This window comes from Tasmannia lanceolata, unplaced genomic scaffold (assembly GCF_043159265.1).
Source record: "Tasmannia lanceolata isolate RefF3 unplaced genomic scaffold, GAP_Taslan_0.1 ptg000037l, whole genome shotgun sequence".
NCBI classification, from domain to species: domain Eukaryota; kingdom Viridiplantae; phylum Streptophyta; class Magnoliopsida; order Canellales; family Winteraceae; genus Tasmannia; species Tasmannia lanceolata.
Genome location: NW_027518714.1, coordinates 50813398 through 50840855, shown reverse-complemented (window position 1 = coordinate 50840855; position 27458 = coordinate 50813398). Strand labels below are relative to the sequence as shown.

General features: G+C 39.5%; 1 protein-coding gene across 1 annotated transcript; it reads left to right on the top strand.

The window, feature by feature from the left end:
• Positions 1–790: 790 nt before the first annotated feature.
• On the top strand, positions 791–27048 carry ELO3 (radical SAM domain-containing protein / GCN5-related N-acetyltransferase (GNAT) family protein). The gene is made up of 9 exons (XM_077371595.1): positions 791–1342; positions 7331–7400; positions 7504–7676; positions 8155–8329; positions 9850–10016; positions 10429–10648; positions 10758–10862; positions 25519–25671; positions 26774–27048. The coding sequence occupies exons 1-9, from the start codon at positions 858–860 to the stop codon at positions 26930–26932; spliced, it is 1707 nt and encodes a 568-aa protein (XP_077227710.1). The 5' UTR covers positions 791–857; the 3' UTR covers positions 26933–27048.
• Positions 27049–27458: the final 410 nt, after the last annotated feature.

Sequence of the window (27458 nt, the reverse complement as noted above, 5' to 3'; positions counted from 1 at the left end):
GAGTGGCCCTTGAACATGATGGAGCACGGTCCTCGATCAATGTTCCTAAAACGGAACATTACAAGAGTTGTTGGGGTACTTTTGGGGGGTATTTTTGGGTTTTTTTTATTTTTAAAAATACATTTTATAAAGGGGGAACCGGTCTCGCGGGCCGTGCCGTGCCGCCCAACCAAGCCCGGCACGGTCCGTTTGCCACCTTGATGTGCACTTACATACATAGGCCTTGCCCCTAGTGTCAATGTAAATAGGTTGTGTCCATAAAATCATCTCTATCAAGTGATAATAACTTAGACGACACATTATATAAAGGGAGACCGGAGACGATATTTTCACTCCCCTGCATTCCATGCACGCTCCCCTTATAACGTGATTTGACAACCAAGGGGAGGAATTTATCGGTGACTTTATAACCGCCTCTGGTGCATGTATTTTTAACAAAATACAGAGAGCTTTGATGATCCAAACCATTCATTTGTTGGACCCAACATAGATAGGCTATGCCCCAAATATGCATGGTATACAAACGTGCCAAAAATCCATAGCTCCAGTGTGTCACCCTGTCTATAGTTTTCCTTGAAAAGAGAACAAAAACTTTCACGAAAAAAACATTCCATAGTAAATAAAATTCCTAGCTCTAGTCGGTTTTTGCTGTTCTCCTTGAAAACAAGAAATGTTTTTCCGAGTGATAAAAAGCTGAAACAAGTGTGTTAAAGAGGCCTCCTTGAACAAGTTGCAGAGAGCAGCCCACCTCCCCCCTCTCTAAGTTGCAGACCAAACCCCCCCCCCCCTCTCTCTCTCTCACAAACTCACATTAAACCCTAGAAAATTGCAACTGAAAATCCCAACCCATCTCTCTAATGGCAACAGCCTCTCTCGACCTGGTGCTCCCACCATCCTCCAAACAGAAACCCACACCAGGCCGAGGTGGGTTCCTCCCCCACAACCTAACCGAAGAAGAAGCTCGAGTCCGCGCCATCTCCGAAATCGTAAACTCCATGATCTCCCTCTCTCACAACGGCGAAAACGTAGACCTAAACGCCCTAAAATCCGCCGCTTGCCGTAAATACGGCCTATCTCGAGCCCCAAAACTCGTAGAGATGATCGCCGCCCTCCCTGACTCAGAGCGCGAGTCCCTCCTCCCTCGCCTCAAGGCCAAACCTGTTCGCACCGCCTCTGGCATTGCGGTTGTGGCTGTCATGTCGAAACCGCATCGATGTCCTCATATTGCGACTACTGGGAATATCTGTGTTTATTGCCCTGGTGGGCCGGATTCGGATTTTGAGTATAGTACGCAGTCTTATACGGGTTATGAGCCTACGAGTATGCGGGCAATTCGCGCTAGGTATGGCGGTTTGATCTTGTTGTTTCAATTGGGTTTTTTGCTTTGTTTGTTGGGTGTGTGTGTTATGTGCTTTTTTTGTTGGAAATAGCTAAAGTTGATGTGTTTGGGTATTTGTTATTTTGTTCTCTCTTGTTAAAATCTTACGGTTTACGATTTGAATCTTACGATTATTTCCCATTATGAGCTTTTATATGTTTTGTCTCATCAAACGTTGGATGGAAAAAGAGAGATGTTAGACATCCAAGGACTAGGTGACCTAGTGGGATCTCAAAGGGGAAAAACTGAAGATGTTTAAGGATAGACTAGCACAAGACTTTACTACTCAAGCTGCCTTATATACTCATCACCAATACATTGCAGGGTTCATCATGACAGGAGCCTTTGCCCATGGAGCTATATTCTTCATTCAAGATTACAATCCGGAACAGAATGCCCTCCGATCAGTGCAATAGGATGTGTCTATTTATCTATCTCTTGACTCAAAATGGGAGCGGGTTTGAAAAAAGGATCTTAGAGTGTCTAGGGTTGGGCCAGGAGGGTCTCTTAACGCCTTCTTTTTCTTCTCATTGGAGTTATTTCACAAAGACTTGCCATGGTAAGGAGTAAGGAAGAAGGAGGGAATAAGCACACTTGGAGAGTGCAATACAATGGAGAGTTGTATGCGCAGTACCATAGATCCTATATCTATCTATATGAAGAAGAAATCATGTAAGGAAGGGGATTCTTATTTGTACAAATGGTACTTCGAACTTGGAACGAGCACGAAGAAATTAACGATACTTCTTTATCTTTTGAGTTGTTCTACTGGATTGGTCGCTCAAGATCTTTGGTCTCCACCCGGACTCGATGAAAAAAATTGACCCTGTCGAAGTAAGGAACCATGGCATATGTGTTTGGAACAGATTCCATTTTGAGAGATTTGAAAAAGCCCTATCTCGTTGAAAGGTTTGATACATCTGCCATTTCTCAACTCATTTCTTTAGACAAAGACTCTGTTTTTTCCTCTTTCTGGATGGTAAATATTTCTCAGAGCTTCCATCTAAGCGGAACGCTCCCCTACCGATGCATTTTTACATCCCACAGCTTCGGCAGATCACTTAGCCCCATTGAACCACGTCAGAAAAGAAGAGATCAGAAGCTTTGTTTACTACACATAATATAAGAAACCGAGGTGCTGGAAGACCTCTCTTCTGCTCAACTATCACAGGAGCAACTCGACTCTAAAGGGAAGCACATTGCATCTTGCTTCTCTCTCTTATTTTGCTTGGGTTCTTTCTATTACTATGCTTTTTAGATATCATCAGAGGACTTTGGAGTCTTGACGAGGGGACTAATATTATGTGGAATGGGATGTCTAGTTATATCCGGAAAGTGGCTAGAGAGCTACTTGGAGAATTTAGAGGAAGTGGGCCACCGTCTAAAGACACGTAGTGGTGGAACGAGGAGGTCCAAAAGGCGATTAGGTCTAAAAGAGAGTGTTATAAATGTTTCATAAGTGTAGAAATGAGGAGAACATTGAGAAGTATAAATTGGATAGAAAAGAAGGTAAGAAGGCAGTAAGGGAAGCTAGAGGCAAAGCATATAAGGATTTGTATCACAGGTTAGGGACGGAAGAGGGTGAAAAAGATGTCTACAAGCTTGCTAAGATGAGAGAAATGAAGAGCATGGACTTGAATCATATAAAATGCATCAAATACGAGAATGAAAGATTGTTAGTAAAAGAAACCGAGTTTAAAGAGAGGTGGAGAAGTTACTTTGATAAGTTGTTTGATAAGTTGTTTGATGGAGAACCTGTGGCGAATTTGGGAGAACTTGATAACTCTTTTGATGATACAAACCGGAGATTTGTTCGTAGAATCCGAACATCAGAGGTAAGAGTAGCTATGAAAAATATGAAATTAGGTAAGGCTAGGGGGGCCTAACGATTTTCCTATTGAGACTTGGAGATGCTTGGGTGATGTAGGTTTGGTTTGGTTAACTAGATTATTTAACAGTATTTTGAAGACTAAGAAGATTCCTGATTAGTCATTTCAAAAAGAAAAGAAAAGAAGATGTCTGATGAGTGGAGGAAGAGTACATTAGTACTTATTTATAGGAATAAAGGGGATATTCAGAGTTGCACCAATTATCGGGGAATTAAGCTAATGAGTCACACCATGAAGCTTTGGGAGAGGGTAATTGAGCATAGACTACGAAAAGAGACTAAGGTGCCAGAGAATCAGTTTGGCTTCATGGCCAGACGATCGACTATGGAAGCTATCTTCTTGATTAGGCGGTTAATGGAGAGATTTAGAGAAAATAAAAAGGACCTTCATATAGTTTTCACTGATTTGGAGAAAGCGTATGATAGGGTTCCCAGGAGTGTAATGTGGTGGGTCCTTGAAAGGAAAATAGTGCCTACTCAATATGTTGATGTGATTAAGGATATGTGCGATGGAGCAGTAACTAGTATCAGAACTATGTATGGCACGTCTAGTGAGTTTCCAATTACAATAGGACTGCACCAAGGATCAGCTCTAAGCCCTTATCTTTTTACGCTAGTTATGGATGAGCTTACGGAGGGTATTTAGGATGAGGTGCCGTGGTGTATGTTATTTGCAGATGACATAGTATTAATCGACGAAGCCAAAGCATGAGTAAATGCTACGTTAGAGTTATGAAGAACTACTTTAGAATCCAAAGGTTTTAGACCGAGTAGGACTAAGACAGAGTATATGGAGTGCAACTTTAGTAATGTAAAGAGGCGGGACGAGGATGTAGTAAATATGACCGGACAGGAGGTACCTAAGAGTAGGGGTGGACATGGTTCCGGTTCAACCCGAAGAACCGAACCGAACCGGCCTATTTGGTTCACTTCGGTTCTAGGATTTGGTGGTTCGGTTCCGGTTCTATGTTCCTGAAACCGTGAGAACGAGGTTCGGTTCTGGGTTTGGGATCGTGGAACCGAGAACCGAGTAGGATCATACCCCCTCCCCCCCACCCCCAATACGGTTTCCGTGAGAAAAAAAATGCTTTAGACTTTACACTTACTGCTTGAGGATAAATTCACCTCCTTTAACGTTTTGCTTTGCCTTTTAAAGTTTTAATTGTAAGTTATTAAAAATGAATAAAATCTCAATCGTTATGTGGAAAAAAATTTATAAAATAAAGGTTGGGTAAACCCAGAACCGAACCGAACCGAACCGAACCGATCAAGTTCGGTTATGGTTCCAAATTTTGGGAACCGATTGCATATGGTTCGGTTCTGGGTATACCATGGAACTGAACTGAACCGAACCATGTCCACCCCTACCTCAGAGGGATATCTTTCGCTATCTTGGTTCAATTCTACATAAGGAAGGAGAGATTGAAGAGGATGTTAATCATTGAATAAGAGCAGGTTGGTTGAAGTCGAAGCTTGCCTCAGGAGTTTTGTGCGACCGTAAAATCCCTACCAAGTTGAAGAGAAAGTTTTATATGACAGCTGTGAGGCCAGCCATGCTGTACGGCTCAGAATGTTGGGCCACCAAGACGCATCATGTGCATAAGAAGAGTGTAGCGAAGATGCGAATGCGTAGATGGATGTGCGGCCACACAAGGTTAGATAGAATTAAAAATGAAGACATTCGTGAAAAGGTGGGGGTGGCACCAATTGAGGAGAAGATGAGAGAGCACCGCTTAAGATGATTTGGACATATCCAACGTAGGCCTTTGGATGCTCCGGTGAGAAGAGGCGACTCGTGCCAAATTGATGGAGTAAAAAGAGGTAGGGGTAGACTGAAAACAACTTGGGTAGAAACAATGAAGAAAGAATTGATCGCTAGGAACATAACATAGAACGTGACCTTCGATAGGATAGAATGGAAGAAAATGATCCACGTAAAAAAACCCAACTAGAGCCAGGTAGATTCCTTTCACCTCCTTCATGAAATTTTCTAAAGGATTCATTTAGCCGATTGAGTTGAGTTGAGTTGAGAATAAGACCTCACATTAGAGGCCATAACTATCTGAACTCTCAAAAAAAATTATAGTACTTATTCACCCAGCAGCCAACGTTAAGACTTCCCTAAAATAAGCGTGAAGGTGGCAGACAAAACTATCATTAATGTGGCAGATAAATGGTATGTTGCACATCACATATTCAGCTTGGCTAAGATCCACATGCTGGTCAGGCCCTGAACCTCAAGTTCTGATTAAAATATTGAATGTCACCTTCCAATCATTCATAGCAGCTCCGATTCGAGACCCAACCAAGATTTTTTAGTGTAGATTAAACCAATGAATGAAGAGATCAAAGAAGCCATTAAAAAAATATTAAATGAAGAGAAAAAAGAGCTTCAATAAAAGGGAACAAAAAATATCAATAAGAACTTCATAGTCAACGCTTTAAGGAAAATGATTTAGCTCCCTTGGTAGCATATATTCCGTTGTTAAGTCTTTTTACAATTCCTTGTATTCACTATTGATTCAGATAATGTGGAATGAAATTATAGTGCTGGTAGGTTTTTGCAGAGTATCTAGTCAATAGGATCTTAGAAAAAGCTCGTCGGCAATCTCAGAACATGTATTCCTCAACACCATCTTTCTAATTTATTGGGCTATAAACAATGTTTTAATATGTTATCATTAAAAAAAGTATTTTTTAATAATGGCAATAGCATTAAAAGGCTGAAAGGCAGAAGAAAACAAAAACTGTGCAGGTCTTAGAAAGGAAGCAAGCCAAACAAAACAAAAGCAGAAATAAACAAAGACAGCACCAAAGAGCTAAAGAAGGCCCAACAAATGTCTTAAGTGGGGAAGAAGTAAAAAAAACATGATCTGGGGTCTATCAATGCCAACACGAGCCACAACGATCCGCCTCACCATTATCGTCACGCAGGACATGCCTGAACTCCACATTAACCTCCAATCACATCAACAATTTCATCGATTGTGTGTACAAATCTCCAAGGAAAGCCAATCTTGCCCTTCACCCAGCGTATCAAGTTAAGGGAATCTCCATCAGCAATAATGTGATCCAAATTCTCACATTTCGAAGAAACAAAAGAAAGAGAGGAAACTCGGAGATTGAGTGAAGAAATCAAGTATTAGAAGAAATCCATCAAATGGTTAAAGAGAGAAAGGAATGCCTTAAGAGGAAAATAGGTGGGCGGATTGGCCAGTGGGATCGATCGAGGTGAAACTGTTGCGAAGATTACAGCTTCGTAGGCTCATGATCTTTACTTAACTTCTTAATAAAAAGCTATGAAAATTTAGAGCCTCAGTGATCAGAGATTTCTACTCTGATAACTTGTGAGGAAACATCAAATCTGATACTTTAAATGGGCTACATAACGACTTCTGGATACTGCCCAATATTCCCATAAAAGCATGCATATGCAAGAACATTGTACTATTTTCCTACGGAGTAATTATAAAAGGAACAAGTAACTATGATTTACTTTATATTGGAAATGGTTGTTTCTTCTAGCCTTCTACAGTTGGATAGCATAATTATGTTTCATTAGTTCCTGGAATTATATTAAGAATTTCAGTTAATGCCTCAATATAACTTTCTTATCTTTCCAGATGATACTAGTATACTACACTTTTATGCATTGTTTCCATGCATAAAGAAGAGCTGTAGGCAGCCTCTCTTTGAATTTTAACCCTCCAACCTGATCCTGGGATCCATGTACACTAAATTGAATAAGTATTTCCTTCAATTTATAAAAAAAAGTATTTCCTTCAATTTATTTCAACTTATTCTCTGGATTATGGACCATTGATGTCATTGAGAGTGAGTGCCAACCATGCTTGCTGGACTATATTGCCCTTCTTTTTTAATTAGTCTGAAACTTTTGATGTGATTTATTTGCTTCATCAAGGTGTGAAAATGAAATGTCTTATATTTTTCTTCCAACTGCATAATCTTTCCGATAATGTTCTCCATCATATCTTTTTGCTTTCTTACATGTTATTTGTTATTCGATATTTTTTGTTTTATTTTGTTTGGTTCCATTGTTTCAGATACAACCCATATGTGCAGGCTAGAAGCCGAATAGATCAGCTGAAGCGACTGGGTCACAGTGTGGATAAGGTTTGTTTTTTCCAATTGACTTTCCATTTCTGACTGCAGAAATAATAACTGATTTATCCATGATTAAATGTTTTCTTTATTGCGACTATTAACTCTTTTGCAGGTTGAGTTCATATTGATGGGGGGTACTTTCATGTCATTGCCAGCAGATTATCGTGATTATTTTATAAGAAATCTTCATGATGCTTTATCGGGAAATACATCCGTCAATGTTGAGGAAGCTGTGTGTTATTCGGAGCACAGTGCAGTGAAATGTATAGGCATGACTATTGAAACGTGAGTAACTATTTTAATTAAAAATTTTGTCATGTTGTTCCACTAATATCATGCAACTTCTTAATAGGTTGGAGTCTTCCTTGTGAAGTTTTTACCACATCAAGCCGTAACAATTCACTTCCAGACTTCCTGATTATTTAAGCAGTGTTTATTGCTGACATTGTAAATTTGTCAGGCCTTTGACTTATAGAGGGTGTAAGCTTTTTTCATAAAGACATTGTAGCATTTGTGGTAGATTTTTGGTTGAAGGGGACTCTTAATAATGCCATTGTCTGGGCCTTGGAGATTAGCTAACATTTTAGATATAATGTGGGATTTATCTTGTATCCTAGGGGTCCCCTTTGTGCATGCTAGGGAAGATGTAGTTAGTTCATTTTTTGTGTTGGACAGTCTCTTCCCCTTGTGTAAATTTTATTTCGTAACTTAAATTATTTATTTGTCACCATGTATCTAATTGTTCCTCCTCCTAATCTGTTAGGAGGCCTGATTATTGCCTTGCACCTCATTTGCGCCAAATGCTTTCTTATGGTTGTACGAGATTGGAAATCGGTGTCCAAAGCACATATGAGGATGTTGCTCGTGACACAAACAGAGGGCACACGGTGGCTGCTGTAGCTGATTGTTTTTGCTTGGCAAAGGATGCTGGTTTTAAGGTGTATACATGCCCTTCCATATAAACTTTATCTGCTTTAATTCTAAGGGCATTTCAAATTTACCTCCTTTCTAATGACACTGTTAGTACTTAATGGTAGTCATTTTTGTTGTTAGAGTTGGCTGTAAATTTGGTTATCTCTATAATTATGTCATATGTGGATTTTTCCCTTGTTGTATTGCATTGATAAGCCTAAGATATTGTAATTTCTTACAACATTGCATATATTTTTTTGAATAGCGACAAAGTTTATTAAAAAGACCTCCAATTATATATACTCCTGATTGAGATGATCAAGCGCTAAGCTATGACTACTGAACAAAACCTGAAATGGACATAAATTAGAAAAAAAAAAAAAACGTAGCATGGAAGAATATTGCAAAACAGCTGCTACTCTGGCATAAAGCCTGTGGTAATCAAATCAGCAAGAGACACTCTTTCATTATCAAATTTGTTAGCCTCCCGTTCAGCTTCTCTTTTCACATGACTGAAATGGATTAGCTTCTATATTTGTGTAGCACACCACAAGATCTAATAAGAAACAACCCACAAATACTGTATGATTGTGCTACAGCTCATGACAAATTCTCATAAAAAGTATGCCAAGTATCAAATCAAGAAAAAACCTGTAAAGTATGTCTGAAAAAGAACGCAACACCCTCAAATATTAACTAATCACACCATAAAAATTGGATTCCCCAACAAAAGACATGATCATTTCACTTGAGGATTTCTATCAAGAAAGATCTTATATAAGGAAACCTATGGATTTATGGGAACTGGGGTTTCTGTTTTCAATTTTGGAAATCCCTTCACACTAGCATGTCACCAATGAATCCCCCATGATTTTTTTTATAAAAAGTCACAGTAAATATGCACAAATCAATATCTACACAGTGGTGCCCTTTGGGTGTTGAATCATCATATGGCTGACGTCTCTTCTCTCCCTTGCAAATCTCTTCTAGTTGTTAGAACAAAAGATCTTGATTGAAACTGTGATTCTTGCTGTGACTTTTGAATTGACGCAAAGAATCATCAACCCCCTATGGACGCACACTCTAATACATGTAGAAAAGAACAGGTTATAGATGGGCAGCCCTCTCACAATTAGATTTAATTGAAGGAATGAGCATAAACCAAATTACATTATTTACCACCAATATGTCAACTAACTAGGGTAAAACAGTAAAACATATTTGGAACTTAAAGGAAGACGAAAATGATGCTCTTCTTTTTTTCTTTTTGCTTTTTTTTTTTGAAATAGACGACAAGATGCACTTTATGTCTACCAACAATTAGTATATTTGTTTCTTTAGATGATGAAAGGCTTTTCAGTTATTGTCGTCCGATGCTTCTTGTAACACTATTTTGAAAGTTGAGTAATCCTCACGTCTTAAAGTTCATTAGAAAAACATACTGCTAGTGCTAATCAAATTAGTTGGTTGCTGTTTCCTCATCTGACTAAGCCTCTCCTTTTTCATGGTTCCTTCTGCATTGTTAATTTTCTTGCATTTTCTATAGGTTGTTGCACACATGATGCCTGATCTTCCAAATGTTGGAGTTGAGCGAGATATGGAAAGCTTTCGGGAATTCTTTGAGAGCCCGTCATTTAGGGCAGATGGTCTTAAAATCTATCCAACACTAGTAATTCGTGGAACTGGGCTTTATGAGCTTTGGAAAACTGGCAGGTACAATTTTCATTTGAAACTACCAGTTTCCTGACATCTACCCTAGGTTATGTATTTGAATAATGCATAATTTTGTTGGGGTACTAGGGGATACCCTTTCTGTATCTATGTACCAACAATTGTGATTCTGATTTAGGGTTCACTGTAGTGGTACATAAACTCTATAGTCTTCATGTTTGTTTCTATAACAACTACATTTATCTTAAACTAGTTCTTAAGCTTTTTCTTCTTGAAAATTTTCTATAAGATTCATTAGCCGACCCCTACTAGTTTGGGACAAAGTCTTAGTTGAGTTGAGTTATTAAGCTTTCCTGATAACACGCGTTTTCCTATAACTATTTTATATGTTGGTGCTACCACAATCTCCGATCTCCACCAATACATAATACTTTTAAGCCATCCTTTATTGTAGGTATAGAAATTACCCACCAGAGCTCCTTGTGGACATAGTAGCAAGGATCCTTGCCATGGTACCTCCTTGGACACGTGTTTATAGAGTTCAAAGAGACATCCCTATGCCTCTAGTTACTTCTGGAGTTGAAAAAGGAAATCTTCGTGAGCTAGCTTTGGCTCGGATGGATGACTTGGGCTTGAAATGTCGTGATGTTAGAACACGTGAAGCTGGGATTCAGGTAGAACAATACAATATAGGGGTCATTTATTTATGTTGATGGAATTTAAAGAGTCCATTTGTCCAAATGGAAATCTTTTATAACAGATTTGGCGTGTATCTTTTTTCAGGACATTCATCATAAAATAAAGCCTGGAGAAGTGGAGCTTGTTCGCCGTGATTATGCAGCCAATGAGGGTTGGGAAACTTTTCTCTCATATGAAGATACACGGCAGGTAGGAACTTAGTTTTCAAAATACTTGCATTTAATGTATATATGTCTGCCGTGATAGTTATATTCTTCTCTTCATTGGGAAACCTGCCATGATAGTTATTTGCCGTGATAGTTATTTAAGGGGTCAAGTCCTTCATTTCTCAGTCCTCACCTCTTTCGCTCTTATCTTCTCTAATCCACACTCTTAAGAGAAATTAAGAAAGGAGAAAAGTGAGTTAGAGAGCTAAACTCCCCCTCACTAAGTATTTTTATAAGAAGAGATTAACTACAATGACAAGAATGCCCATATTAGGCTAGACTTATTCTAACACTCCCCCCAAGCTACAATGTATAAGTTTACATTTCTAGCTTGTTACAAATATCGCTCAGCTTTTCTTTATTCAATGGCTTTGTGAACATATCAGTCAACTGATCTGCAGATCGAGTGAACACAGTACATATCTCCCCCTTCTGAATCCTTTGATGAATGAAGTGACAACCGACTTCTATATGCTTTGTTCGCTCATGGAAGACTGGGTTTGTCGCGATGTAAATAGCGGCCTTGTTGTCACAGTACAACTGTGAAGGTGAAGAAGATACAATACCAATCTCAGACATGAGTGATCTCTGTACTCTTGTGAGCCATAGCTCTGTACTCTGCCTCTGCACTTGACTTTGTGATGACGTCCTGCTTCTTACTTTTCCATGATACCAGGTTACCTCCCACAAAGGTACAATACCCGGTAGTCGATCTCCTATCTGCAGGAGATCCAGCCCAATCAGCATCGGAAAATCCCTCAATTCGCATATGATCATGTCTTTTGAATAATAAGCCCTTTCCTGGTGCACCCTTCAGATATTTGAGGATTTGAACTACTACACTTCAGTGTGAAGTACGGGGGGAGCTCATGTACGGACTGACTACCCCAACGGCATAGGATATATCACAACGAGTAACAATAAGGTTTATGAGCTTGCCCACAAGTCTTCTATACCTGCCAGGATCCTCCAACAAGTCCCCTTCTTCTGGAACTAGTTTTACATTGGGATCCATAGGTGCAGACATAGGTTTTACACCAAGATTTCTTGTTTCCTCCACCAAATCCAGAAATACTTTCTCTGTGATAGAGACAAACCACTAGAGGAGTATGCCACTTCTATCCAAGGAAATATCTGACACGTCCCAAGTCTTTTGTAGTGAACTCCTTTTGTAAGAAAGCATTCAGTTTCTGGATTCCCCCTGAGTTACTACCTGTGATAATGATATCATCGACATATACAATCAATAAAATGCATCCTGCTGAGGACTGATGACTGAATACTGAATGGTCCACAACACACTGTCTCAAGCCAAACCTCATAACAGCCTCATTGAATCTGCCAAACCATGCTTATGGAGATTGCTTCAACCCATATATGCTGTGTTTGGTTCTTTTTGGTGAGTGGGATTTGTTTGGAATTAGAAGTCAAATGGAAGATGGGTTGGATGTCAGTCAGAGAGGAGATAGGTGGCGTCTTTCAGAAGTGTAGTTTGGTTGTAAAGGCAAAAAGTGGAAGTGGTTGAAAATTCCATGCAAAAATAAATCCCACAAAAAAACTCCGATTTAGTGGTATGCAAATGGGCTCTCATTTGTATTCTACGTCACCAGACAAGCTTCCGACAATCCCAATAGTCAAAAGGAGTTTTGGGCCAAATGGAAGATGGGTTGGATGTCAGTCAGAGAGGAGATAGGTGGCGTCTTTCAGAAGTGTAGTTTGGTTGTAAAGGCAAAAAGTGGAAGTGGTTGAAAATTCCATGCAAAAATAAATCCCACAAAAAAACTCCGATTTAGTGGTATGCAAATGGGCTCTCATTTGTATTCTACGTCACCAGACAAGCTTCCGACAATCCCAATAGTCAAAAGGAGTTTTGGGCCAAAAAAATCAACCAAACGCCGTTCGGCTTTTCAAATCCCGTGCAAATGCTACAAAAGTCCCATTTTTAAGGCAACCAAACACAGCCATAGGGATTTCCTGCGGCGACAGATAGAAGAGGGCATCTCCCCCTGAGCAACATACCCATGAGGTCGCTCTATATACACCTCTTCATGGAGGTCGCCAACAGAAAGGCATTCTTCACATCCAACTAGTGAAGATGCTAGCAATGATTGACTGCAAGGGATAGGAGAACACGAACTGAAGGTATCTTCGCAACTGGGGAAAAAGTCTCATTGTAATCAACTCCAAATGTCTGAGTATAACATTTAGCAACTAGACGAGCCTTCAGTCGCTTAACAGTATCATCTGGTAGATATTTAATAGAGAACACCCAACGACAACCAACTGGTCGAGCACCATAGGGTAAGGAAATCAGATCCCATGTCCTATAAGAATGTAGAGCACCCATCTCAAGATCCAAGGCAGCGCGCCATCCTAGGTGAGCCAGAGTCTCATCCAAAGACTGTGGTAACACAGCCGAAGACAGAGAGCACAAAACTTTTGAAAGTAGGAGTTAGACGATCATATGAAACAAAATCAGATATAGGATGGGCAGTAGAATGAGAACGAGTACGAGAGGCAAACAAGCAATAGGAAATCAGACACAACAACAGTAGGAAGAGATGATACCTGGCTAGGGGGTAATGGGATCTCTGGCTGTGAAGATGATATGTTGGGTTGAGATGGAGGTGGCCTGTGTTGCTTCTGACGCTGCTGATAGTGTTTCGTAGTAGTTGGTGGAGCCAAAATGGGACACTTGATTCAACTGGACTAGCAGGGCAGTCAGAAGCTAATGATGAGGGATCCAGAGCAATGTCCAGAAGCACAGGAAGAGAAGAGGAGATCTCGGGATCCGTCCTGTGGGAGCTAGCAACGGAGCTAGAACTAAAGAAGGGTTCTTACTCAAAGAATGTAACATCGGCTGACACAAACCACCTATGCAGATGATGACTGTAGCAGCGGTAGCCTTTCTGGGTACTAGAGTATCCCAGAAAGACACACCGTTCTGAACGAGGATCAAGTTTATCCCGTCCAGGACCCAAATGATGAACAAAACAGGCTCACCCAAAGTCACGAGGCGTAAGAGGAAAGGGATCCTGCTGTGGGTATGAGGTGTGATAGGGAGAGGTACCACCCAGTACAGAGGATGGAAAACGATTCGCCAGAAAACACGCAGTCAGAATAGCCTCCCCTCAAAAGGATTTAAGGACCCGCATCTAAAAGAGTAGAGTACGGGTTACCTCAAGGAGATATCACAATTTCCGCTCGGCTACACCATTCTGTTGCGAGGTGTAAGCACAGGAGGATTGATGAGTAATACTAGAAGAGGAGAGATAGTCTTGAAAGCCATGAGTACCAGAGAAAAACTCCCGAGCGTTATCAGTATGGAGACATTTAAGATTGCAACCAAATTGAGTCTTTATTTCAGCATGGAAGGTTTTAAAAGCAGAGAAGACCTGAGAGCTGTCTTTCACTAAATACAATCATGTCATACATGGATAATCATCAATAAAGACAATAAAATACTTAAATCCATTATTTGACGCGACCCTAGAAGGTTCCCATACATCCGAATGAACCAAATGAAAAGGACTATCAACTCGACTAACGACCCGGGAAGGAAAAGACACTCTGTGATGCTTCCCGAGTTCACAAGACTCACACTGAAACGAAGAGATAGAAGCAGGCGCTAAGGATGTCTGCCGGAGGCGCTGAAGCGAGGGATGACCAAGTCTACAGTGCCACTGAAAGGCATCCACGGAACTATGTAAAGCGGTAGTAGAAGGACTGCAATCAAGGTGGTATAGGCCATCCACCTCACGTCCCGATCCAATCGTCTTCCCAGTCGAAAGATCTTGAGCACACAATAGGGAAAAATGAGGACCAAGCAAGATTTTCCGTAAGTTGACTAACAGAAAGTAAACTGAAGGGTGACTTAGGAACACATAAGACAGATGATAATGGTTAGTGAGGGGAAGGATACGTGGTGCCAATACCAGTAATGGGAGTAGTAGATCCCAAGGTTTCCAAAGCAGGAATCGAAAGCGGGAATCGAAACGGAAATCGAAGGCTCCCAGGGAAGAATCCTGCTTCCTTGGTAGATCCATTTCTAGAGTAATTGATTGAAAATCAAAGGGAAATGAACGAAAAGAAGAGAGCTGAGATGAGTTACCAGCCATATGATTTGAGGCTCCTGAGTGATCCAGGACCCAGATCGAGAAACTAAGGTCGTGGGAGAACTACCTTGCTGAGCAAAGCCTGCAGTGGGATGGTAGGCACTATGTCGAAACCGCTGTAACTCCTCATAATCAACCCTCGTAAAACTGAAGGAATCATCAACAGGTGTAGAGGTAGGTCCAGAAGCAACTATGTCAGAGGGGTTAGCTGTCGTGAGATGAGCGGATCGAGGCAGACGAAGCTCAGGGTGAAGCGTATAGCAAGTCTCTATCTGGTGGCCATCACGTTGGCAGTGGGTACAATAAGGACGACCACGTCCACTACCAACACGGCCACCACCAAGGTCAACGAGCTTGTGAAAAGAACCATCTCCCCTGATAGGGCGAGTACCACCACGACCATCATATGCCGCTAGAACAAAACTGTCAGCAAGGAGCCGTGATGGAGACTCGCCAAGACACTGCTTTGTACGAGAATAGGCCTCTCGCAACGACGGAATGTTGCCTGACCTGAGAATCTGATGACGCAAATGAGTAAACTCCTGGCCTAGGCTCTCCAGATAGTGTCCCACTCGAATCTGTTCTCGCCGCAGGCGGAGAATCATTAACATCAGAAGTGAGAGGCATGAAAACGTCAAGTTGCTGACATAAAGAAATAAACTGCGCATAGTGAGTCTCAAGAAACATGTCACCGCGACGCAAACGCATTCATTCAGAATCAGTGGCACAAATACGGGTGAGGTTCTCAACTCCAGAATAGGTCAAGGCGGTCTGATCCCAGATCTCCTTCGCAGTCGGGAGGAGTATCTGTGGATCCTGTTCGGAGAGTCGCTAGTCTGTGGGACCTAATCCCACGAGAGGGGCGCGATCCACCTCTCTCTTGGTCTCTCGGTACCCACGCGAGCGGCGTGCGTTTTTTTATTATTGATATAGATCATCTTTTTCATTAACTTGGGACTACAAAGGCAACCCGAATTTCACCCAAGAGAATGATGAGAGTCGCCACCTAGGTAAGGGACCTATGACCCATAAGTGACACTGCAATGATCTGCGTTCTCAGAGTCTAATTTTGTTACCTGATTACGAGAACAGAAGGTATGATGAATGGACCGTTCTCGCCCGGTAATCCGGTCTTCAATTCCAAAGGTTAACTCACTTGAATTTCTTTTAAAATGCTCATTTAAACTCTCTCGATGTAATCTACTGGATATGCACCCTAAGTGATCTAATTTCGATGTGGTTGCTAGATGCATCTTTTGATTCTCTTGGTATGGTTCAATCTATGTGAAAGTTTTCCTAAAATTCGAATTTGGGAGAAATCCTAAGTGATTTAATCGATTTATGTTCAACTTTATTTTATTTAATTTAGGGTTTGAAAATGATCAAAAAATAAATAAAACACAACTCTAAAACTCTACTGAAGTGTGTGTAGGGTCGATCTGAGCTTGGAGTGCCATCCAAGTTGCCTACGTACCCAAGCCTCACTGGGATCAAGCTCAACGTAGTTCAGTGACCTAAACTAAGCTACATATGCCTAACTCATCTAGGACACCGATCTAGACTGGACTAACTGTTTCAACAGTTTATGAGAGATTAAGTAATTCAAGTTGATTACATTTTCTTATCTTAGGACTCCGTCTAAGATGCTATTCGTATATGGTCCTATCTAAATGCAAAGATTTTCCTAAACTAATGCAGGTGGGCCCTAGAACCTAGGTTAACTAGGCATGTCCTATAGGGGAAGAGGGTTAACTATGTGAAACCTAATATAAAGCTCAGTTGCTAACAAGAGCAATCGGCTGTGATTGAGGCTTACCGAACTCCTAACTCTACGACTCCCTAAGACCTAAAACTCGACGTGACCTAAGTTTTCCTAAAGGCTAAAGGTTCCTACGAAGTGGGACCGTTATCCAACAGTTCCAGAATTGATATGAACTTGGGTTTGATCAACCCAACTTATTAAGCTGATTAATTTCAGCTTTTAAGGGTTCCTAACACCTAGAAATTCAAGGTATTCTAAAGCTCTAAGGGTTCTCCACTCAGATTGAGGTTTTGATCGATTTAGCAGGGTATAAAGACATAATTGATTTTTAAGGGTTTTCATTTCAGTTCTTTACATATTATGTTCATTCTGGAATATTTCATCATTCTAGAATTTTTGAGAATTTTTTGAGTTATTACAATCTTTTAATGATTTTTAACAATATTACCAATTTAGCAAGGTTTGGATTAAAAACATATCAAATCTCATTCAATTTGGTCCAAAGCAGTAACATAGCATGCTCATAACAATGGAAAACTTCAGTAAAAATTTCAACAATTTTTACGGGTGTTTACTATTTTTAATGAATTTCTTTAGATTCATGCTCATTTGAATAAAAATAATTAAAAATACTAAATCATGTTCAAAAATTCTGAAAAATTCACAATACGATATTAATAGATCAATCCATGTTATTCCAGAAAACACTTACTTTCCATGATAATCCAGAAAAATTCACAATATGATAATTACGAAATTTTCAATAAATAATTCAAGAAAAATAGTGAATAATTACGAAATTTCTTGAAAACTTTTCTATGATCTTAAAATATCAAAAAGCTATTGGAAATAAAATTTCATTGAATTTCGACTTGATTTGATATATCAACGAATTTTTCTTCGCAAAATAACCTTTTTCGATGCATTTTTCAAAGAATTCTTAAACCACCAAGATGAGAAGAATTCGATTGGAATTTTGTATTTCCAATACTCTTTTGATCCAAATAACACTCAGAAAACATAAGCCATGAAAAATTTAGGGTTTTAGATTAGTTGCTTTGAAAAACGACTCAAAAAGTGATTTAAGTCCTATTTCTTTAAATCTTCTTTTTTTTATTAATTAAAACGACTTTTCCTCCACCAAAATCAGTAATAAGATGGCTTGATCTAGTGAATATCATATTAGATCCATAGCAAAAAATAACACATGTATTTTCTATGAAAAAGCATGGAAAAACCGAAAAAGTACACCTTAAACATGCTACTACAAACTAACCATGAATTGTAGATGTACCGACCTTTGATTCGCTAATCCAAACGCGTGAAATCCTCGCTTAAGAATCCCTTTGACGACGCTTTGTTGTAGAATCTCTGCCGAATTCCTCCGCAAATATGATGTCCGAACGAGGAAGAGAAGTAGGCCAATGAGTCTCTTTTGTGTGAAACCCACTTTGCCACCCCCACCCCCCCCCCCAAAAAAAAAAAATAAAAATAAAAATTTAGGGGTTGATCGAATTTTTCCCAAAGAGGGAGATCCACGAATTTTGTGGCCAAAAAGAGCCCAAAAGAAAGTCCCTTGCATTGATTGCTTTTTGGGTTTATATAGAGATTGAGATGAGAGAAAGAAAACAACTTTCTATTCTCATGACCTTCTAATTTTGCTTTGTTTCTTTATTGTGTTGCCGTTTTAAAAAAATATTAATTTGTCTTAAAAAGAAAGTACAAATATGTTATACAAATCAGGCAAATTGATATACTTTGCATTTCTAAATATTGTAGTTTCCAAAATCAAAAGAGAATGCAAGATATTATGGTGATTCTCGTCCAAAAAGCACTGTCCAACTTTAAAGCTCGTTTTTGACCTATTTAGTGAAAAATCATGAAAAGTTGTAAACTAAAAAGTTTTAGCCCTTCTCGAGATGTTTCCAACAAATATAAGTACAAAATATTTGGACAAGTGATTAAAAAGTTATGGTCATTTTAGTGGGCTGGAATTCTCGTCCAAATGGTACTGCTCAATTTTCAACCTCATTTTCGACTTATTTCGTGGAAGAATCACGAAAAGTTGTAAACTAGAAAGTTATAGCCCTTCTCGAGATGTTTCCAACAAGTATAAGTACAAATTTTTTAGAGAAGTTAAAAAGTTACGGTCATTTTAGTGAGCTGAGCCTGTTAAGTCTCTCTCTATAAGTGAGGTAATTCACTTGAAACATAAAAATAATGGTCCCCCAACCATTTTGGTCGAATTGAAGAGATGAGAGCTGGCCCACATCATGTGTTGGGCACATGGGTGGGACCCACCATATGACCGAAATAGATGGTGGAGATGGATTCAAGGCAGTTGCTTCTAGAGCTAAAGAAGGTGGAAATGGATTTCTGTGAGAGCTGCCTCCAAGGGAAACAGAAGGCCTTCAGTTTCCAGTTGAAAGGGCGACACAACTAGGGCAAAAGCTAGAGTTGGTACATACTGATATATGGGGACCGGCTCAAGAACTCTCTTATGGTGGTAAGAGATATTTCGTTACTTTCATCGACGATGCAACGAGGAAGACTTGAGTCTATGCTCTCAAAGAGAAATCATAAGTGTTTGGGATGTTCAAACTATGGAAGACCACGGTGAAAATCAGACAGGTTATCGTATATGAGGAGGGGGGACTTGAGAGCTTTAAATATGTTCACACCGTATGATCGAAATACTGAAAATCAATTGATATAGGGGTGAACCATCTATTTCGGTCATATGGTGGGTCCCACCCATGTGCCTAACACATGGTGTGAGCCCGCTCTCATTTCTTTAATTCGACCACAATGGTTGGGGGACCACTATTTTTATGTTTAAAGTGAATTACCTCACTTATAGAGAAAGACATAACAGACCCAGCTCACTAAAATGACCATAACTTTTTAACAAGTTCTCCCAAAAAATTGTATTTATACTTGTTGGAAACATCTCGAAAAGGGCTATAACTTTCTAGTTTACAACTTTTCGTGATTCTTCCACGAAATAAGTAAAAAATGAGGTTGAAAATCGAGCAGTACCATTTGGACGGGAATTCCAGCCCACTAAAATGACCATAACTTTTTAACCACTCGTCCAAATATTTTGCACTTATATTCGTTAGAAACATCTCAAGAAGGGCTAAAACTTTCTAGTTTACAACTTTTCCTGATTTTTCCACTAAATAGGTAAAAAACGAGCTTTAAAGTTGGGCAGTGCTTTTTGGACGGGAATCACCATTATATCTCGCATTCTCTTTTGATTTTGGAAACTACAATATTTAGAAATGCAAAGTATATCAATTTGTCTAATTTGTATAAGATATTTATAGTCTTTCTTTTTAAGACAAATTAATATTTTTTAAAAACGGCAACACAATAAAGAAACACAGCAAAATTAGAAGGTCATGAGAATAGAAAGTTGCTTTCTTTCTCTCATCTCAATATCTATATAAACCCAAAAAGCAATCAATGCAAGGGACTTTTTTTTGGGTTTTTTTTTGTCACAAAATTCGTGGATCTCCCCTCTCTTTGGAAAAAATTCGATCAGCCCCTAAATTTTTTTTTTTTTTTGTGGGGGGGGGGGGGGGGGAGGGGGGTGGCAAAGTGGGTTTCACACAAAAGAGACTCATTGGCCTACTTCTCTTTCTCGTTCGGACATCATATTTGGCGGATTCTTAAGTGAGGATTTCACGCGTTTGGATTAGCGAATCAAAGGTCGGTACATCTACAATTCATGATTAGTTCGTAGTGGCGTTTAAGGGTGTACTTTGTCTGTTTTTCCATGTTTTTTCATAGAAAATACATGTGATATTTTTTGCTATAGATCTAAAATGATATTCAATAGATCAAGCCATGTTATTACTGATTTTGGTGGTGGAAAAGTCGTTTTAATTAATAAAAAAAAGAAGATTTAAAGAAATAGGGTTTGAATCACCTTTTGAGTCGTTTTTCAAAGCAACTAATCTAAAACCCTAAATTTTTCCGTGGCTTATGTTTTCTGAGTATTATTTAGATCAATTCCAATCGAATTCTTCTCATCTTGGTGGTCTAAGAATTCTTCGAAAAATGCCTCGAAAAAGATTATTTTGCCAAGAAAAATTCGTTGGTATATCAAATCAACTTGAAATTCAACGAAATTTTATTTCTAGTATTTTTTTGATATTTTATGTTCATAGAAAAGTTTTCAAGGAATTTCTTAATTATTCACTATTTTCTTGAATTATTTAATGGAAAGTAAGTGTTTTCTACATGTGTGGCTCTTTGTTATCAAATGAACTTTTCAGAAGCTAATCTTCTGGAATAACATGGATTGATCTATTAATATCATATTGTGAATTTTTCAGAATTTTTGAGCACGATTTAGTATTTTTAATGATTTTTATTCAAATCAGCATGAATCTAAAGAAATTAATTAAAAATAGTAAACTCCAGTAAAAATGGTTGAAATATTTACTGAAATTTTCCACTGTTATGAGCATGCTATGTTACTGTTTTGGACCAAATTGAATGAGATTTGATGTTTTTAATCCAAACCTTGCTAAATTGAGAATATTGTTAAAAATCATTAAAAATGGTAATAAATCAAAAAATTCTCAAAAATTCCAGAATGATGAAATATTCCAGAATGAGCAGAATATGTAGTACTGAAGTGAAAACCCTTAAAAATCAATTAATGTCTTTATACCCTGTTAAATCGGTCAAAACCTCAATATGAGTGGAGATCCCTTAGAGCCTTAGAATACCTTGAATTTCTAGGTGTTAGGAACCCTTAAAAAGTTGAAATTAATCAGCTTAATAAGTTGGGTTGATCAAACCCAAGTTCAGATCAATTCTGGAACCGTTGGATCACGTTCCCACTTCGTAGGAACCTTTAGAGCCCCTTTAGGAAAACTTAGGTCACGTCGAGTTTTAGGTCTTAGGGAGTCGTAGAGTTAGGAATCTGGTAAGCCTCAATCACAGCCGGTTGCTCTTGTTAGCAACTGAGCCTTAGATTAGGTTTCACGTAGTTAACTCTCTTCCCCTATAGGACATGCCTAGTTAACCTAGGTTGTAGGACTCACCTGCATTAGTTTAGGGAAATCTTTGCATTTAGATAGGACCATATAGGAATTGCATCGTAGACGGAGTCCTAAGATAAGAAAATGTAATCAACTTGAATTAATTAATCTCTCATAAACTCTTGAAACAGTTAGTGCAGTCTAGATCGGTGTCCTAGATGAGTTAGGCATATGTAGCTTAGTTTAGGTCACCGAACTACGTCGATCTTGATCCTAGTGAGGCTTGGGTATGTAGGCAACTTGGATGGCACTTCAAGCTCAGATCGACCCTATACACACCTCAGTAGGGTTTTAGAGTTGTGTTTTATTTACTTCTTGATCATTTTCATATCCTAAATTAAATAAACTAAAGTTAAACATAAATCAATTAAATCACTTAGGATTTCCCCCATATACGTTATCTCGAGACGCTCCTCGAACCATTCATATACTTTATTGAGATAGGTAAACCAAGGGGACTCCCCCTCTGAGAACCGTATATGAGAATTTCATCTCATACGGTTCAAGCGGAAACACCAAAATACTGGTTGCAACGGATATGTAATAGAAAATTTGAAGCTTCTTAGCCCCTTGATTCAATCATCCCTGAAGATATGAAGGAACTCAAATTCGGAATCTCTTCTTTGTGATGATAATGCCAAAATATCAAGTTGGCTCATCCGTCTTTATGGTGATCGTTATAGGCCTCTTGAATCTTTTTTTCCCTAATTTTATTTATTTGTTATTTGATTTCTTATTTTTGTTTGTGCGTAATGCGGATTTACTATTGTTTTGTTTACTATTGATAGGAAAGAGAACTTTCACATAGATTGAACCAAATCAAGAGAATCAAAAGATGTATCTAGGAACCACATCCAAATTAGATCAGTTAGGGTGCATGTTCAGTAGATTACATTGAGAGAGTTTAAATGAGCCTTTTAAAAGAAATTCAAGTGAGTTAACCTTTGGAATTGAAGACCGGATTAACAGGAGAGAACGGTGCATATGGTGCATTTATCATACCTTCCGTTCGTAATCAGGTAACGGATATAGACTCTGGGAACGCAGATCGCAGTGTCACTTATGGGTCCTAGGTCCCTTACCTAGGTGGCGACTCTGGTTATTCTCTTTTGTGTGAAATTCGGATTGCCTTTGTAGTCTCAAGTTCATGAAAAAGATGATTAATATCGATAATCAAAAGTGCACGCCGCTCGCGTGGGTACCGAAAGACCAAGAGAGAGGCGAGTTGCGCCCCTCTCGCAGGATCGGGTCCCACAGTATCATGGTGGAGGAAATGGCAGGGGTCATGCTTTGCCAGAGATGACTCTGAATCAATGCATCTTCCTGTTCCAGCGAGTTTAGGTAGGCCCTTGGGCGGGGGAGGATCCCGACGAAGAAAACTGACCTTACCCCGTTCAAGGAGGTATGTCTCAATCGCAACTTTCTAGGGTAAGTAGTTGGTTCCATCAAGTTTGGGAGTGGTCAGCTGAGGATAGGAGTTCTCCACTGGTGTCAAGTTATGAGAAGGGAGAGAAGAGCTAGCCGAAGAAGTAGGTTGGGGACGGACATCAGTGGTCATGCCCAAAGAGGGATCCACAATGACAGGTGGATCCATAATGACACAAAGGAGAAGAGAAACATAAATGCCCACAACAATTGGCCTTAAGAGACTGAACTACAACGAGGACAAGCCAACTAAAGGAAGCAATCGGTCATATTACGATTCCATAGATAAGGACCACTAGAAACAATGGAGCCATGAAGGAGACGAGTGAAGTGAAGAAGATGGGACCTCGTAGGAGTGAGGGATCTCAATACATGGAGAAAATTAGGGTTATAAAGTGTCGAGAATGGGAGAAGGAATGAGGGAGGACGTACGATAAGTGAGAAGGGTCACAATAAGGGGAATGGAGGCTAGTGACTGGGGGGCGGAATGTGTGAGAGAGGGGGGGGGGGGCGTGGATTGGGATGGGACACAGAAGGTGTCGTGGGGGTGGGAAAATGTACAGGGAGGGTAGCGCGGGGGGGGTGCTTGGCGTGGTGGGGCGAGCCAAAGGAGGTGTCGCGGGGGGGGGGGGGACCCACAAGGGGTGTCGTGGGAGGGGGGAAATGGGCAGAGGTGGTCGGGGCGGCTTGAGAGGGGAAAGGGGTGTTGGGCGGGCGTGGGGAACCCATAGAGGAAGAGAGAGAGGGTCGCGAGGGAGGAGGTGGTGGGATGAGTGGAAGAGGGAGGCGGGAGATGGAGGAAGAGGAAGATGGGTTAGGGTTAGGGTTTCGAAGGGAAGGATTAGGGTTAGGGATGCAGATGGAGAAGATGGAGGCTGATGGTTGTCCCTAGGGATCAGAAACCCTAGGGCTCTGATACCATGTTAAGAGAAATTAAGAAAGGAGAAAAGTGAGTTAGAGAGCTAAACTCCCCCTCACTAAGTATTTATATAAGAAGAGATTAACTACAATGACAAGAATGCCCATATTAGGCTAGACTTATTCTAACACACACTATGCAATTTCATAATGTGATCATAATCAATATGTCAACCTTTCTTATCAAACTAAGGAGACCAAAACTATTGAAGATCCCCGATTTTATGCTTGTGCATCTAGAACTTTTTCGAGATCCAATTGAGTTTTTCGAGAATATTTGAAAGCCTGTGTTTTTCTTCCCAAAAGAAGGAAATGAAAAGATAGAGGATGACATACATCAAATGAGAATTTATGATAAATAATTTTGGTGTGATTCCAGCTACTTGTATGATCGGGGCCCTAAATTCTAAAATAAAATTGTCAGAGGATTACTACTCATTTCATCACATGCGGAGATCGTTTGGCTCATACTGATGTTTCTCAGGAGAGATTAGAGATTTTTCACTTTCTTCCGTCTGTTTGCTTCTTTCTTGTTTCCCTTGTTTTTATGTTTTCCCTACTGTAGCTCTGACCACCTCGGTCGGGGAGCCTTCTGTTTTCTTTCAATAAAATACTCATTTTCTCGAAAGAAAAAGAAAGGTGGTTTTTAATTTTTAATATGACAACATGAGTACTATGAGTACTACAACGCCTAGTGCTATTCAGGGTACCCTTTTTTTTTTTGCTTTGGGAGAGGGGGGATACCAGCATTACCTGAAAAACTTTAGTCCTTCCCCAACTCAGGCTATCCAAGGGCCTTTTGGATATTTCAAAAAATTATGTGGACAAAAATCTTATATGCATATGGTTTTGAAGTTGCATATGATTATTTGCAAATAATGGTTATAAACTTATAATAGCTTCAGAAATGATATAATATTCCATTTGCAAATAAAATAAACTCAACAATTATTTTATTTTCAGCAGCTACCCCCGCCCTACGGGCTTAGGGTTGCATTACTTGCAACACCTTTGGTGGGCGCTGCCCCCATTTTTTACCATTCAAAAAAAAAAAAAATTCCAAATAAGGACCAATTTTTGTGGCATCCAAGGAAGGCAGTAAAGTTTCACATCTTGTTCAATATTTATTTAGTTATTATGCTTTTGTTCTCATAATTTGTCTTGTCACAATAATTCATGGATAGTGTATAGCCTTTCCTTGATCTGATGACTCAAACTTGTGGGAACTACTTTGTCCTTTCTGCCTTGATGTCTTTTTTCTTCTTCTTTTTTCTCGTAATAAATTCATTACTGCTTCAAAAAGAGGAACTAATAGTCCCTGTGAAATGCACCATTCCTGACTGGATTTGAGCCTGTATGCAGGATATTCTTGTTGGATTGTTACGCTTGCGTAAATGCGGGCGGAACACAACATGCCCAGAACTAATGGGAAGGTGCTCAATCGTACGTGAACTTCATGTTTATGGAACTGCAGTTCCAGTGCACGGACGTGATGCCGACAAACTGCAGCACCAGGTACGCATTGAGAACACTACACATTGAACTCTTTGGGGGATGAAGCTATAATAATTGACAGCCAGTAGGCATTTTTTCTTGTCTAACATATAATCATATAAAAACTCTAGTATTACAAAAGAAAAATAAAAAATCCCAAAACTATGCAAGGATGAATAACTTAGTAACTGCCATTCAAAAAAAATGATTAACTTAGTCGCTCTAGAACTGAAAATTCTTTTTCGTTTTTTTAGAAAACACAATCTTTTAAGAAAAATAAAAGCAACTACAATAAGGGCATAGGTTGCTCAATTCAAAACTCATCTCTTCAACCGCAGCCTTAGCTAGCAAATCTGCCACATAATTGGCCTTGGACCATGAAAAAAATTGGAAGTTCTTTTCTAAGTAAGATTCTTCACTTCATTAAGAACATTAAATGTCGCAAACTCAAGGCTTAAATCATGATGTGACACACTTCGCCCTGCCACTATGAAAGGGTGCTTTGTTATCTTTGCCAATTCAATCATGTGAAATGTCAGCTTTTTTTTTTTTGAATAATATGTGAAGCGTCAGCCTGAATACCCGGATATTTGTTGTGGCCCAACATATTGCGTCCGAGATGGTATTATGCCGATGTTCATACTGGATAATTCATGTATACTGCTATTGGTCAAAATAGCTATAATGGTTCAAACAAATGCCACTCTCATTGAATCATATAGGCTCTTTGGAGGTGAGTTTCAAAACTCCTGTGTGTCATCATGGACTCCCCCAAGTCAACTCTCTTTTAGCGCCGCATTCTTGTCCAATGCTGCATTTGCCTGACAAAGTCATTGAAAATTCCTTCAACTCCTGAGTTATAACTGCGTCAACCGAGTACTCAGCCGTGTTGTGCCGAATCGACTAGGATGCTGAATTGACTAGGATTTGCTTTGGCTGCATTTTGAAACAATGCTTTGAAGTGGGCATTGTGCTATGCAAGATCTAACAATCCCAACTTGTATTCTCTCTCTCAAAAAAAAAAAAAAAAAACAATCCCAACTTCTGTAACTTTCTTTTCCCTACATTTGCTTGTAAGTTTATGGTTTCCGCTGATTCAGCTTGCGGTGTTTGGTACATGCAGGGATACGGCACACTCCTGATGGAAGAGGCAGAGAGGATTGCTCACAGGGAGCATCGATCCACAAAAATAGCTGTAATCTCAGGCGTTGGAACCCGCCATTATTATAGGAAATTGGGCTACGAGCTTGAAGGTCCTTACATGGTAAAGCATCTTGTGTAATATATGAAACCACAACAATTTTGACGCCTATTTTGGAATGTGCTTTAGTTTATATTTAAGCCTTGCTCCTTTTTTCTTGATTGTTTATTGTTAAGTAATAAACATTAACCTTTTAAGTTGGGGGTTAAGCTCAAAACCACAAGAAAAAAAAGGAAAAATTATCACTGGGCTTTTTTTCCTGCTTTTCATTTCTCTTTTTCTACACCTAATATAAAAGATAGTCTATCTAATAATAATTTAGAGGAGTGCTAGACTCAGGGGCGCCCTTGCAAAAATCAGCTGAAAGGCCCCCCCATTGGCTGGAAGTCACCAAACTCTTTGACCCTTGCAGCCATTATAAATGCATTTTGGTGACTTGCAGCCAATGGGGGCGCCCTTTCAGCTGATTTCTGCAAGGGCTTCCTATGAGTTTAGCAATCCTCTAATAATTATACCATGAACTGTTTGGTTTAGGGATGCATCAAACCCTTACCCATATGTTTCATTTCTAGAACCTTAAATGCATCATTAACATAACTAAGATTAT